At 37.4% G+C, this 16,369-nt stretch overlaps 2 protein-coding genes across 3 annotated transcripts; both read right to left on the minus strand.

Annotated features, from left to right (window-relative positions):
- Window positions 1-426: 426 nt before the first annotated feature.
- Window positions 427-5,395, minus strand: LOC113752872 (probable WRKY transcription factor 45). Its single transcript, XM_027296914.1, has 3 exons — window positions 4,989-5,395; window positions 3,854-3,932; window positions 427-477 (listed from the first exon to the last, which is right to left on the minus strand). The coding sequence occupies exons 1-3, from the start codon at window positions 5,393-5,395 to the stop codon at window positions 427-429; spliced, it is 537 nt and encodes a 178-aa protein (XP_027152715.1).
- Window positions 5,396-10,316: 4,921 nt separating this feature from the next.
- On the minus strand, window positions 10,317-15,537 carry LOC113751634 (levodione reductase). 2 transcript variants are annotated; one of them, XR_003464846.1, is made up of 5 exons: window positions 15,222-15,537; window positions 14,880-15,079; window positions 12,045-12,274; window positions 10,698-11,026; window positions 10,317-10,563 (listed from the first exon to the last, which is right to left on the minus strand). XR_003464846.1 is itself a non-coding variant. In XM_027295704.1 (4 exons), the coding sequence occupies exons 1-4, from the start codon at window positions 15,311-15,313 to the stop codon at window positions 10,748-10,750; spliced, it is 801 nt and encodes a 266-aa protein (XP_027151505.1). In that variant the 5' UTR covers window positions 15,314-15,537; the 3' UTR covers window positions 10,580-10,747. The 2 variants fall into 2 exon arrangements, 1 of the variants encoding a protein (XP_027151505.1); XM_027295704.1 differs by lacking the exon at window positions 10,317-10,563 and having other exon boundaries at window positions 10,580-11,026.
- Window positions 15,538-16,369: the final 832 nt, after the last annotated feature.

Consider the following 16,369-nt stretch of genomic DNA (forward strand, 5'->3'; position numbering starts at 1 on the left):
ATAACTTACTAGACTATTAGTATTTATAGACTCCAAAATTTTTCAAAACAAATACAGTTGTAAACCAAAACTTACTTGGAAATTGATTGAGATTTCCTAATCTAATATGAAAACTAGACAAACAAGACACTAAAAAGAATTAGAAAACTAATACTAAAATAGTTTGGTTTAATTTCCTACATGTTTCATGATGCAACTCCTAAAAAGTATCGGGCCTTGCACTTTGTTCCAATTCAAGAGGACGCTTGGCTTTGTTTGTTGGTTTCCTGAAACGTTTCGGCAGCATCTTACCTCCATCCTAGGGCCTAGGCTTGCACCTTATTCAACAATTAACCAGGACCAACCACAACTCGTGTTCTGCTTTTGGACTGCTCTAATCAATCAAGAATATAACATGTTGTTGGCCAAAATAAAAGTTCAATTTTCTCAAGCCGTGTAAGCGGCTTTTACCTCAAGAAACTCTGGTTCCACTTCTTCCTTCATCGACAAGACATGACGCTTAAGGTCTTTAGAACCACGTACAATAATACTACTACAGATACCCATTAGTTGTCCAATTGCTTAGTAGGAATTTTATCCATCAACAAAAGATGAGGAATTTCCAATCGCAGTTGTGTGTATGTAATCTACTCCCCTGTAACTAACTTCATCGCCCTAGTATTCCTCCATCGAAATCTTAGAGAGAGAGAGAGAGAGAAGTACATTGCACGGAATTCATTTATGTTTTGACTAAAAAGATGAAACTTTGATGTAACAGCCAATCCAAAAGGAGCCATAACGTTTCCATCATGTGTGTTCTTGAATTTACAAACAATTGCTAGAGAGATTACCGTAGGCGATCAGTGTGGAACTTAAAGTATTGTAATAAGATGATGGGTTATTCTATTTTGCGTTCTAAGGACACACGATAAGAAGTGAAGTGAGTTTAGTGTCTGTCTAATTGTCTCTAATTATTACGTTTTCTGTGAACACATTTTTCAATCACCTTTTTACCTCACATATATCAGATCGCTACAGTAATTTTTCTACAAAAAAATCCAGAAAAATGCAATCCAAACAAGGCCTTAAATTTTGCATAATTCGGGGGGGGGGGGTAAGTGATGATATTTGAATTTTGTACTTAGTCTACCCCTTTAGTTTAAAGTGTGTCTAATTGTCTCTGAAAGTTTAAATTTTGTAGACAGAATTTTACGTAATTCACGGGATAAATGATGATATTTGAATTGGGTCCGTTTGGATTAGCTGTTTTTGAGGATATTTTTGAAAAATTTTACTATAGCAGAGTTTTTATAGTATATTTTGGGATTTTTTTAGAAAATATTTAGGATATTTAAGAGTAGAAGAGTTTTTAGAATATATTTTGGGATATTTTTTAAACATTAAAAAAAATTTAGACTACTTTTTAGAGTACCTTTTAGAGTACTTTTTAAAAATTTTAGTAGTATTTAAAAAACTAGTTTTTGAAAAACTCAGCAATCCAAAACTTAAGACTACCTACGCTTTTTATTTTGTGTGTTTATTTATGGAAGCATGGAATAGAAGCAAAAAACTTAAGATGATCATATTTTCAATTACTAGAAGCACACACGTATACGATATATGGCTGTTCGTTACTCGTAGTTGGGTGAATGCATCTAAAAATACGGCGTATGGTGAAGAGAACAACATCAATCAACTTTTGAGAGATTAAGCAAATGGTTTAGTCATGACATTAGTTTAAAGTATTTGCGAACAACTACTATCGTGATAGCAACTAGGTAGGTGCAAGTGACCTCGACCAAATTGAATTGAAGCATATATTAATTTTGCCATGAATATACGTTATCCCATTCAACACAAAAAACCCTGGAGGCCTCGACACTCAACTCAATGCTTCCCGTGAGTCCATGAAATTTTGAGAGACGTATTTGTCATTCTCTGCCGTCTTCATTTGCCAAAACGAACGCTGTTAACGGCGACGGGAGCCCGTGAAGGTAGAAGTTGGGCCTTGGACCTTGGGTTGACCTTTATTTGAAGGGACCCAGAGCATTTAAATTGCAAATTCTCTGTTCCAAGAAAAATCCTTCTCCCACCCCCCGGGGGGCGACTTCAGATAATTATCATGTTGGAAAAGGAAAAAAATAAAAGACAATTAATGTGTGAAAATTGTTGCAGAATTGTACTATGTCACAAAGGGAAGGGGCTAGGATAGTTGCCACTACAACCGTCTCGAAACAGTTTTGCCCAATTCAACAAAATGCACATTCATTTCCCCAGGATGTAAATCCCTTCAATGCAAAGTAAATATAGATCAAATTTTTTATAAACTCTACACGTGACATTGAAAATGATGTATATAATGTGATTTGAACATTATACATACACATATATATAGCCAATCTTAACTATTAACTTTTTAGGGACGATTACTATCCATACTCCAAATTCGTTCATTCTGGTCAACCAACCTTTTCGCATCTCAAATTAGTCATCATCGAACCTTTCACAAACGTTACATTCTACACATTCCGTCCAAATTAATCGATTAGTCCAATTCTTGACCCCCATCATAATGAAAATTAGAAATGAGAGAAATATTTTCTCTTTTTTTTTAATACCTTTTATGTTTCTTGAAGAAATCATCAATAGTTGTTCCATATTATTCGATAGTTATACTTCTTTATTAGAGTTCTAGAATTTGGATGGTCAAAAAAAAAACACACACAAATACATGTGAGTCAATTAAATAGTCAAACGTCGAATAAAGATTATCAAATTAGTAAAAGTATTTATCATATTCCAATCTCTTAAGATCTTTCAGTCTTTCCCTTCAAATAAAGGGGATCACAATACAAATGGTACCCTCCACTACACGAGTTCGGGTATTTGCAATTTAAAAGAAAAATAAATAGAAACGTCCTTTGCTTTACTCTCTTGATTAGTTCGAATCAAATGTGCTCCTTTGGATTTTCAAGACACGAGACAAATAGTCTTTGTATGAGTCTGAGCAGAATTGCTCTAGACAACTTTTGTGACAGGGAATATGGATCTATGTCAATCCATTGTGCTAATTTGCACCTTCTGTAAAACTGGGAGCACAGTCCTTATATACCGTACAGTTTTTGATATATCTATAAAACAACCATCGTTTCGGGGGGGAAAGAATGATTAGTTTGAATCATATGATGGTTTTGTGATATCTTCCTGCTTCGGCGGCTTGCACAGGACAACATTCCTGCATTTTGTGGTCTCTTGCTCGTGACATGTTGACTAGGGGGATTATTGCCTTTTACGCAGCATCAATTAAAATGTTGGAATATTACAAGGAAGTATTGTGCTTCCTCGTTCTCACAAATCTGCATTAGTACATTTGTTTGATTTGATTGTTCATCCCTCAACTCTCATATGTGCTTCTTTAGGCTCCTTCCTTCTTCACAGTGTAGCTTGGTGTAAAAGTAGATTAAATGTTACCGCTAATAACAAAAAAAAATATAAATGTTGGGACATTAACTCAAAAGATGGAAAAGAAATAAAGATTTAATGCTAAATCCCGAAATCTATTATTTTTAAACAAATTCAGTGCAGATTTTGCTACATCACCCATGCATCTACTGAACTCCATGTATAGTTTCTAGTTCTAGCAAGCTATGCTTTAAAGCTACAAATACAAGTAATATGCATACACAGTATAGCTCCCCACCTAGCTACAATGAAGCTACAAATTCTTAGAGAAAAGGAATTGAGTAACTCATTATACTAATTATGAGCTTCACATCAAGAGGGGAGGATAAATATGCATCTGGTTGAGAATTTGTTCAAAATTGTCATTGTTTTTTTCTGTAGGATGAATGTGCATTCCTTCGTAAGTAGTTACCACAATGCCTTCGTCTACGGACAGTCGTTGCACTTGCTTCTTCACATTGCACCCAGGATGCGTACATCGGTAATAGCTTCTGCAATAACCCAAAAAAAAAAAAAAAAGAATTTACAGTTGCCACTTAATTTGATGCAATATATATATATATATATATAGTGGCAACATATATATATAAACAAATAAGATACGTAATAATACTCCTGTTAAACGTCATTTAATCTGTCTAATAAACGCAAGCCTCAAACTAGCTAAATGAGTGAGAGATTAATGAACCAATATCATAATAACAATTTAGGGGATGCTGTATAACTCCTGCTCCTGCTCCTCCAAGAGATGAAATAAAATCCAATCCTTGTTTAAACCGGCCGGCCTAACACCGACTGATTGTTACATTACAAACTCCTCGCCGCCACAGAACCCTAAGGAGTTACTGCAGCAACGCATTCTCCAGGAATTGAATTGTCCAGCCTTTTGCTTACGCTAGCAATCACTAAACATCGCTTTTTAATAGTTTTTCCACCAACAAAAATGAACAAGTTATGATCTCTCTCTCTCTTTCTTTTTTCCCGGTTTGGTTGTATAAATAGAATAGTTCTATCAACTGTACTAATATCTGAATTGGACGGCCTTGGAAAGTAAGCACAAAACATAGGACTCGTTTTGTTTGAAAAGTAGTTAATAAACTGGTGGAGATGCTTGATGATCCTGCTAGGGACTGCATAATTACAGAGTTTTTAATTTTCATTGATATATATGTATAGTGTTTGATGTTTTAATAGGTCTTTACTCCAAAAGATTTACAACACAGGTATATATTTGCACATGGTGGAGCAGTGGTGTCACAATATCATCCATGATAACCCTGACGTCAATTATAAAACATCAAACCCTATATATATGTTAAACCATTTCCAACTTCCTATTTGGCCATTGTTAAAGGTTGCTAACAGTACTAGTCGTCCTCTACGTATATATACACACACTAGGTAGTGATTTTCAGAAAAGCAACACTGAATATTGAGTAATTTCAGATACACAGATGATCAGCTAGCTATCAATGAAGACGACTTTGAAAATGAATATTTTTAAGATACCACATATGTGTGTGTGTGTGTGTGTGTTTTCTTTCTACCTTGGAAACTTGTTGTTCTTAACTCCCTTTTGACCATACTTTCTCCACCGATACCCGTCGTCAAGTATATCAACCTGGCTTCTAGTCTGGAAAGCGAATCTGGGCTTCCTAGTTTTCTTCTGATCGCCCTTTCTTTTACTCCCAGTACCGGATTTTACTTCATTTGCTGCAGCTGCTACAGTAGTTGTTCTACTTTCAAATATGTCTTTGACTTGTGCCGTTGGGCCCTTGATTTGCGCCTTCAGCCCTGGAAATCCATTTTCCCTGCTGCTACAAGCATCACCAATGTTGAGACGATAACCACTTGATGCTAGTATTTCATTATTTGGTGAGATAGATGACAAAGCCGGCGTCTGCACCAGTGAACCCAGAAAATGCATTCCTTGATGATGGTGTTGGTGGTCCATGAATCTGCGTTTGTTGGCTGATCTTAATTTATCAAACTGGGAACTTAGAAGGTATATCGTGGTCCGATAGCCGGCTAACTAATCAGTAGTACTGGCTTGCACTGTTGAGGAAGGAAGCCGAGTGCACCATTCCTTTTTTTTCTTTTTTTAAGGTATGAAACAGACTGAGACGAGACATTGTGGAAGATGCAGATAGAGAATATATACACGCACAGAGGAATAGGATTGCGAGTTTGTCGTGGAAGAAAAGTCAGGTGTTCTTTGGGTGACTAATTGGAAAGAAGTTTCATCGACTGATTTAGATGCATTGAAAAATAAAATAAGTCTACAAAGCAATTAGCTTAATACAGTCATCGAGACTGATTGGTGTAGTCAAGATGAATTCGGGGAATTAAGGTGGAAATTTGTGGCGGCTACATGATTATACTTAAAGACTTTTGTCACAAGTATTGTCGTTTAATTTAATAAAAGCAGAATGAAACTGATGGGAAAAGAAAAGCGAGTGTGAGTTCGAGCGGTAATAAGTTCGTCACCTTTTTTATCTTGACGTTACAATAAGGAAAAAAAAAGAACAAAAATATTGACCATGTCATGTTATTCGAGCATAACTACTCCTATTGGTTTTTTTTTTTTTTTTTTGCAAAACTAACTACTACTACTAGTTGTGTTGGTTATTTTCAACCTTTTTGGATTAGTTGGTAGTACTCAGTTTATTTAGTAGGTTTTTGTAATAAAACGTCCTCCCTTAGGCTAATTACATTTTTAAAAAAAATTGTCGTTTGTGTTGGAAATTTTTTGATGATGCCACAATCAAATTAGAAGTTTTGCTTTTAGCTAGTTTTTGGTTTTGGGTTAGATTACTAGTTATTTAACGTTGATGAATCTTTTCTACGCTGTCAATATATTCCACGACATCTTAATTTGAATTTGAATCTCAAACTTTGCGCATGTGACATGCATCTAGAACGGCTGGCTAATGTAACATAAAAGATTTATCAAGTTAATATTATTAATTTTAGGAAAAAAAATGCAATTTTGGTCTTTAAACTAGATGTTCGTAGTTTAGTTTGAGTCACAAGAGTTATTTTAGTCCCCAAAGTTTGGGTCAAAGAAAATCGGGTTCCTAGACGTTTGTTGTTTGAAGCATAGTTAGGGCCATGGTATCGGGACAGAGTCACTTAACCCTTGTCAGAAATTTTGGTCCTGCGTTTCCTTTTAATTACATGCATGTGGTTATGCAAGTAATTAATTTTCAGTATCATAATTAAATTTTTTTAATAATAAATTTCAGGCAAGGGTTATGTGACTACATGCAACTCCATTCCAATAAGAATTGGGAAAAAAAAATCGATGAATGTGCTTCAAATTTGAAACATTAGGAACAATATTTACGTTAGTCCAAATTTTAGAGATTAAAATCTCTCCTATATTAAACTTTGGAGATCAAAACTAAAAGATAATCATTTATAGCCGAAGCAAGAACAAGATGGATTTCAGCCAAAATCATCGTTTATTTCATTTGTCCCAAAGCAAAAGATTCACGAATCAAATTTGATGACCCAAGTATGCTAAAAGACAACGGTGCAATCAAAACTCGATTCATCTACTTTCACCATTCATGAAAAAGACGACGATAGACTCCTGCATCATGGTCCAGCGGTAGCGCCTTTCACTGGTGACCCTTGAGATCCCAAGTTCGAGTCTCCGCTCTACTGGATTCCTCCGCGCACTTATCGTGTTCGGGTCGGGTTGGGACGCCAGGTCCGGACCGCAGGGGATTAGTCAGGCCCCGTAAGGATTGATCCAGACACTCCTGTGTCGACAAAAAAAAAAAAGACTTCTACATCATGGGTCTGCTATTTTATTTATTTGGTTATTTATTTAATTCTCGTGATGCTCTACGCAAAATTATCTCTATTCTTAAACTCAAATAGGGAGGCGAGGCAAGGCGAGACGAGTCGAGTCAAATTGGCGAAACTTAGGAGTTAAGGATTAAAAGGTACAATTGCTCAAACGGGGGGTTAAGAAATTGGGTGATGCTAACGTGATGTAAAAAATGTATTAAAAGAAAATTTAATTAGTTAACGTACAAAGTATTATGTAAATCTATACTAACATGATGAATATATCCCTTTTGTCTATCCAATTCTTTTAAATATCGTATAATTTATAATCTTTCTAAATTAACGCCAATTTCATATTTGTAAAATTTGAAAATACAAAATTGGTGGTCACTCTAAAACCAATTAGTTATTGAGACATATTTGAAGAAATATGGAAATGAAGGCTTCAAATTCAAATTCAAATAATAAAATGTTTATAAGAGCTTTCATATTTATGCAAAACATCCACGGATAAAACATAAATACTAAAATTTTTGGGAATTAACGTAAAATTTCTTTTTAGTATCTATTAGTTCCTGTTCTGGAACAACTTTCCCGTGTGTCACTCCCGTCCTCCCCGCCGCCGCCGCCGCCGCCGCCTGCTGTTTACTCAAGACCGTCCTTTTCTTCCTAAAGTTCATCTTCTCCAATTCTCTTCTTCCTATATTGAGGTTCTACTTTTTGTTTCTTTTTTACAGACAAGCACAAATAGACGTCTTTCTTCTTCCTTTTTTTTTTTTTTTAGTACAGAGAGAGGGATCGATCGAGCAACATGCGTGCTGCGCGATGCCTTCTCATTACTAGTTGCCGAAACGGTGCATGTTCGTAGACACTGACGTGCTTGGTTCTTCGTCTGGTTTCGACATTACCTCCCACAGGCCACAGGCGCTGGTTCCGGAATAACACTATATAAATGTATGGTCCCAAATTATACATATGCATACTTGGGGCAGTCTATATAACAGCTTTTTAATTAACATGCATGGCATTTCATGAATTACTATCATATTCTAACACTTCTCTCTCTCTCTCTCTCTATCAAAAAACAGTTTTTTTTTTCCAAGAAGCTGCAGGGATGTCAGGTGATTGTGCTTCAAATCTTTTCTTCTTCGGAATTGGAAAATTTGGTACGTAATAATTGGCCGGGAAACCAGAAAAGGCCTTGTCCTCTCTGCGCTGCGGCACTGTGCTGCTTTTTTGCAATAGCCGGGCGCCTTCCGCGGCACATTGGAAAGTCGTACGTGTATTTATATAATATTATAGTACTAGTACTAGAATTAGATGCTTTAAACTGGAAAAAAAAAAAAGAAAAGGAAAACCATATGTCTAAGTGAGAGACCACGTGCATTGTAAGTTTGAAAAAAATGACTCGACTATTCGTATTCTGGTCAAATAGTTCCGCAGCCATCCTCTTTTTTCTTCTTTTCTTTATTTCTTTTTTCCCTTCCTTCTTCTCTTTTCCAGATTTAATGAATCTTTCCAGCCAGCTTCCTGTTTTATTTTCCTTCCACTGTTTTCTTTTCCTTTGCGGGTGGGAGGAGGGGAAATTTTCCACGTCCTCTTTCTTTTTTTTTTTTTTCATTTTCTTTCTTGTTTTTAGTTTTAGTCGTAAGGGACACGAAGGTGGTTTGGAATTGAGAAGAAAACTTGGAACATTGAATGTTGGATCAATTTGAAAGGTCAAGACGTGAAGACCAAAAGGACCAGCCACCGCCTTTAGCTTTAGGGAGATGATCATATACATATATACATACACTATAATAATGAGGAGTTAGGTTAAGATATTTTGCATCCACTCCGGATACTGTATGAATGAATAAGGTGTGTGAGCAGGGGCGGCCAACGGAAGAAGTTATAGGGGCCCTTTATTGCTTTAGCTAAATTTGAACAAGTTTTTATGTTTTTAAAACTCACAACTTGTGTAAACTACGTACAGTTCAATAACAAGAAATGGTAAAACTGGCATCTTAATTTCGCGCACTCACCAAAAAAGGAAAAAAAAATGTTAATAAAGTATGCTGAAATTGGCAGTATCACTACTATAACCCTCGTTTGGTGTAAATAAGTCACAAATTGTGTGAGCATATTTATGTATCAAAACGCTCACAACACACTGAATTACTCTCAATGTATTATTCATAAATCACCTAATTCTTCGAATAATGTTGGTAAGTCAGCCTCATTTTAACCTAATTAGCTACATCAACCTGATTGCCTAACCACTTTCGTTTTCTTCTAACCACTCATTTATGTCACATAAATAAAAATAAAAAATAAAAATCACACGTTAACAACATGGTATGTCTCTCGAAAGAGCAAATCCAAACGGAGCAATTGCCAATACTTTCTAGCTAGATCCTTTAGATGCTCCTGCAGTTCAGTTGGCCAATTGGCATATCGCCTAAGATGAGCCGTTGAGGAAATCCAATTTCTACTCTTAAAGAAAAAGCTTCCAGGAAAACGCACTTATTAACCAGTAGAATTCGGGTGTAATCCACTGCAATTACAGATTCTAGCCAGGTTCGCCTTGGGAGTTGGGAATGGTGATGCTCTGAGGCTGCATCGTTTGTTTGACCTTTTAAATCATTTTGATGAATTGCTTGGCAGGTTGTAGGAGCTTCTTTAACAACCATCATCACCAGGGCCCCCTAAAATCGCCCGGGGGCGGCGGGAATGTCTTTTTCCCAAGGGGCTGACATCAGTAGTATAATATTAGTTGGCCCAAAAGACGAGACCATTCTATCTTTCTCAAAAGTTTCACACCTCCAAATAAAAGTAAAACCTTGGTGCTATAGCTGAGACATTAATGGATCAAATCTTGCCTTTCATATGTAATTTATTCTAAATCCATACGAGTAACCATCAATTTCTCTGGACTCGGTTAAACCTCCTAGTTTGTTTTTTTTTCTTTAACATTAATAATCTCAAGTTGAAAATTGAAATCATGGACGCATGATATACATTCAAAACTGCTAGTGTAAAATAATCGCTACACTATCGATGCATAAAAAATTAATCCAAAACCAAATGAAATGAAGTTGGGGAAGTTGTCGTATTATGCTTGCTACTTGCCTATAAGAATCATGAGCATTTGCTACAAGCCTGCGACTGTCACAATTTCCATTGCCTTGATCATTTCATCGTGTTTGTGAGGAATGTCCGGAAACGATGAGAAGATGATGCTACGCCTCCTGCTTTGCACTATAAAGTTTCCAAGTTTCTGAATATTAGGAATTTAGCCCCAAATAAAAAAAGAGTTTCTTAAGTAGTAGGCAATCACAACATCTCATGCAATTTTTTCTTTCTGAACGAAACTCCATATAATCGTCTTCATGCTCCACCCTCAAAATTTAAAGCTCAAACCAAGTCAAATCGAGTTTAAAGAGATGTAACGCATGGATAGGATACAATATTCCTATCATGACCACAAAACCAATACCAGACATTGGGTTTTCTTCACCTATTCACATCACATGTAAGATCGCATTCGAGGCCTCACCAGGGACTGTGCACCATCGACAAATATGGTAGTCCCGGTCATATAGCGTGAGCCGTTGCTAATCAAATATATGACAGAGGAAGCTAAATCATTTTCTACATCCAGCCATCTGTGCAGCGGTGCTGCTTCTTTGACCAACTTCTCTGCCCTCTCCTTTCCCACTGACACCGGAAACTCATCTTGAAGGTGCAAACCACGAGCAATAGCATTTACCCTGATTTGGTACTTCCCAATCTCCATTGCAGATGTCTGCATATAGGAATTAAACATGCTCGTCATTAGTCAAGTCAGCAACAACAAAATTCATAGAGCAACAATAATTAGATCGAATATTACTTCATCACAACCCCTTTTTTCATCTGTCTACCGAGAGGTATTTCTTGCTACATTATCAGTACATTTATCTTCAAGTAACATGTCCTAATGTTCTAATCTATGAGACAAGCTACTGAGAAGACCCATAAAGCCTTTTCGCCTTGACTGTTTAAAAGGCCACTGAGCAATATCATATAAAGACTGGATATGTAAAGAAGTTACGAGATTCTGAATTACTAGTTCATGAAGTTGTTGACTGATATCTTAAAACGAAACTCAGCTGGAAAGCACGACAGTTTGCCTTTAATTTTTAGAAAGGGGTACATATAGGGGTGTACGCGAGCCAAGCTACTCGCGAGCTACTCGCGAGTAGCTTGGTCAACGACTTGGCTCGAACTCGGTCAAACCGAGTTCGAGCCGAGTTTCGAGTAGCTCGAATGAAAATCGAGTCGAGTTTCGAGTCAAAAATCCCCGGCTCAAGGCTCGTCGAGCTACTCGTCGAGCCGGGGTTATTTAAATAATATATTTATAATTTAAATAATATATATATTATAATTATAAAATGACCATTATGGGTATAAGTTATATGAAATTTACAAAATACCCTTCGTTATCGAGCCTTATCGAGTCGAGTTTCGAGCTTAGAGCGAGTACATCGAGTCGAGTTTCGAGTATCAATTTTTTTGACTCGATCGAGCTCGAGCCGAGTTCGAGCCTAGGGATATATGAGTCAAGTCGAGCTCGAGTATAGCACTACTCGAGCTCGACTCGGCTCGATTACATCTCTAGGTACATATTCATGTCGCGTCGAAGAGTTAATAGTTGCAATGCTTGAAGACAATTAGCACCTTTCATGCAAGATTAACTAATGAAATCCAAGTATAATTCAAAGCAACTAACAAACATCCTATCCTTCAGAAAGAGCAAAAATCAAGACAAAGTTTTGGCCTACCCTCACTAGCTGCTGTACGCCAGCTAAACAGGCACCATATGCAGCAGCTCCTTGATATAGACCTCTTTCAGCCCCCACAATTGAAGTCAAGAATATAATAGAACCTCCAGATTTGTGATCCCGCATTCGCTTGCCAACAGCTTTCAACAAGTACCAGCCAGCTAGGAAATTGACTTTTACTGTCTTTTTAAATTCCCCTTCGGCTATATCCAGAGGATTTTGCATCTCACCTGTTTAATTTGATTCAAAGTAACAGAACATTCAACTAAAATATCATCTTTACAAGAACTTTTGTACCTTTCCGTGTCCAAAATTAAGGCATCTTTACTTTGGGGGAAGAGGAAGAACAAAAGAGAATCATCTAGGCTATAAAACCGGCATCATCTTATGACAAATATGCCCTTGAATAATTAGCAATAAAGCAATCTATATACAGTAATATCTTATGGATTTTGTTGTTTCACTGATCAAATGAGTTCTGTAGCAATAAAGCTGACAGAAGTACCTCATTGTTACTCATACCGTTATCCCAGCACCAAAATATAACACTATTAGATGACTACGTAACATACAGTGAAAGAACATGGAAAAATGCCAATTGTCATTCTTCTATGAAAGAAAACATCAACACCTGAAAGGCAGTACTAGTCAACTAAACAGAGAGTAAATTCATTTGGTCTACATAGCCTTTAGGCGACAATTTAGCCGAAATATGATTTCAACACTTCAACCCACTCATAGTGGTTACATATCCCTGAAATCAAATTAGTCATGCATTTACAAACCAAAAAAAGAAGATAGTCATGTAAAGTAAATAGGACTGATACAGATCTCCATTTGTGCCTGGCATACTTGAATAGGTTGCAATGCCTAAGTCAAAAACAAGTATAAATGTAACTCTTTTCTCTTTTTTCCATTTTTATTCAAATTAAGCCCGAAAAAGGTCCCACATCCCCCCCCCCCCTTTCCTTACCAGCTCCCCAGCCCCCCAGAATCACATCCTTCTATCTTTCTGAGGTTAACGCTAGTTTAGTTGGAAACTTAGCCTCTGTCTTACATGAGAACCACCATAGAATTATCATCTCATCTTGGATTGGTGTTCTTCTTCAGAATGCAGTCCTTTGACTTCAATCCAGAGACCAATTTTAGTTCCCCTAAACCCAAAAACACATTAAAAAAAAAGAAAAGAAAAGAAAAGAGGCTTCATGTGCCACTTAGGTATTCACACAAGCATATAGCCAATTTGCTGCTATTGGAGCCTTCACAATATACTTATCCAAAATTCCCTACTTTCCCATTAAGTACAAGTGATCTAATCATGACTGTTTTTAACCTATACACCAGGGTGACAATGAAGAAATACATATAACATTATGAAATGGTTAGTCGGATGCTGAATGAGAAGATGGTGGGCCCAATCCATGTAAGTCCCACAAAAAAAAAAAATTGACAGATATCTACATGTCTTTAAGGCTAGAAAATAGCAACTATCTTTGCCACCTAATGGTTCAAAGGGCAATTAGAACCCATATTTCAAAACTGACGGCTGAAATTCCTCCAACGACTGACTTAATCTTTATTGATAAAATCATCAGTTTCCCTGTCGATCTTAAATAAAATCTGAGGAAGGGAAGGAGCAGAGCGTTCTATGATCATGTGTCCTTTTGGCTTTCATGAAGACTGGATGTAACATAACTCGCTACGATTTCCAACAAAACCAGCTACCCAGAGGCTTAAAAACAGCAGGAACTATGAAGTCACAAGGATGTCTCTGAATTTCAGAAAGCTCTGACATTTTCACGGCCTAGCGAGTACAAGTAGCATAAATTGATAATACAAACATAGTGCATCTTTCATCTATCTATACTTCAGGTTTTCGGTCCCCAACTTCTGATGAGGTGGCATCTGAGGTTTTTGTTCTTTATTAATCATCCTTTTCACAAATTCGATTTGACTGGCCAGATTTGTTGAAGATTTATAATATGCTGGCTTTAAACAATAAAACACGAGAAAATTCCGCGTTGGTTATGTGATTGTATACTATGGTTTGCTTGGCCTTTCAAAGGGGGTTGACAGGGTAAATTCCTTAAAAGGTTGACCACCCCCTGGTTTAGACTAAGACTAAGACTTGATTTTTTTCCCCTCTCTTTCCCACCAATTAACAAGCTGTTTCCCAGCTCTTGTGGTATTAAAATAAGCTTTATCATCTAGCGAAAGAATGTATAGAAACTTTTTTAAAGAAAAATATTTGGGTTAGAGAATTCACCAGGTTGAGCAGACAGCAGAAAGTGCTACCAAGTTACAACATCAAACTTTGACGATACCAAGCGGCACTTTCTGGGAATAAATGCTCAGTTAGGAAAAACGGGTATTTTAGTGATACGATAGAACGGAGATTCGGGAAAGATATCCTTGCGTACATCCACCTAACCTGCCCTTGTCAGCTTGCTAAAAAACCTCATATAACCATTTCGAGAGCGCAGTCGTACCTTTCAATTAAGACAACATAATCAGTCACGGAGATTTTCTATGTATCCCTCCGTGTCACAACATGGATCCGTTAACAGCAAGGAATGGAATCAAAAGCTTCCCACAAAAGAGAGGAATTTTTAAAGCATAAACACTGATCATTGAGTCACAGGCAGACAGCCGGCCCCCCGCGGGGGCGGGCCGGGGGGTGGAGGCTATAGAATGTGTGTAAATCACGTAGCTAGAGACCGGAGGGGCAGTTGGTAAGAGACCAGAAGCCGGATAAGGAGAGAAACAAAAGAAAAAAATACTGAGAAGTGAAGAAATGCAGCGCCACTCGATTAGTAAATCAAGTAATTAACGTACCTTCATAAGAATAACAATGGACTAAAGCATCGAAGAAACCGAGAATAGTGGAGGCTTTGGCCACCGCGACATCGAAAACGGCTTCACTATCGTCTTCCATATCCAGTCCGACCACCTCCGGCGTGACGACGTCGGGGAGCGAACATTTAATCTTGTGGGCTGCGAGCTTCAGTTGGGTCTCATTCCCCATCAAAACCAGCCTAACAAAATATAGATATAGATATAGATGTAACTATAGATACGTAAGAGTTATTAATAAATAAAACAATCCCCAGGAACCCAGCAAAAGCAAATGATAGTAGTATTGTAGGGGTATGGAGAGATAGAAAAGGAAATTGGTACCGGCAACCGCGACGGGCTAAATGGCGGGCGAGGTTGAGAGAAATGTCATCGCCATTGGAGGTGAGCAAGACCCTCTTCCCGGGAATCTCCATGGGAGTGTGTATGGAGGAAAACTAAATATCACCACTTGTTCCGACGATTAAAAAGAAAGAGAAAAGATTGAATCAAGATAATTAATCCCCAACCCTGAGAAGGTTGTGAAGAAGCTGCTGCTGCTGCTAGCTAGTTTTACTTGAAAGACTGCGCGTCCGCGAAGCGCAAACGATCAGATGAGAGAGAGAGAGAGAGAGAGAGAGAGAGGGAGAGAGGGGGGACTCAGCAGGAGAATTGCGTTTGTGTGAACCAAAATTGGGCAGGCTCTGATCTTTAAATATTCAATGCCTCAAATTTTGTCAAGATAATTTGGACCATTTGATTTTTGAAAATTGGATCTATTATTCAAGTGTGAGCCGACAATGTGTAATGTAGGGGCACTATAACGGGGCCCAAATTGGTAGCACTACGGCACAACCTACGACTGCATATATGAATATGGGAATGCAAATTTCAATTTTTCTCACGTTTCTGATCAATGAATGATCACTTACGTTTCCAGCCAGGTTCCCTCCCGACGCCCGACTCCCAACTCAAATTTTTTTTGTCTACTTTTTTTTTTTAATGGTTTGCGTAGGATTCTACTCCATCATCATTCCATAAGAGGAGAGATACACATGCTATGACAAGGCGCCAACTACTACTACTACTCCTACACACACACACACACAGTACTAGTACTATTTGCTTTACCTGTATAAGCAAATTAAGTATATGACATATATTATTATTTTCTTCCTTCCTTTCTTTCTTTCTTCGTAAGAATATGACATATTATTTTAATTGTCTTTGGCTTTACCGGTAATCCAGGGATTTGCCATGTGCGCTATTCAGTGGATTGTAGTTCAGCGGATTGTATTGGATTTTAGTGCGCTATTCAGTGGATTGTACTGGATTTAGTAAAACCAATTTCGTCATACAGAGCGGATAAGCAGAATGAAACCAGGTGTCATCACTTGATCTTTAATGCTTATGCGTAAAAGAAAAGAAAAAGAAAACAGCAAAAGGAGGTTTGGTTGCGGGTTGCCCCCCACCTCCCCACTGGAAATAGAGCA

Source organism: Coffea eugenioides, chromosome 11 (genome assembly GCF_003713205.1).
Source record: "Coffea eugenioides isolate CCC68of chromosome 11, Ceug_1.0, whole genome shotgun sequence".
Classification (NCBI taxonomy): domain Eukaryota; kingdom Viridiplantae; phylum Streptophyta; class Magnoliopsida; order Gentianales; family Rubiaceae; genus Coffea; species Coffea eugenioides.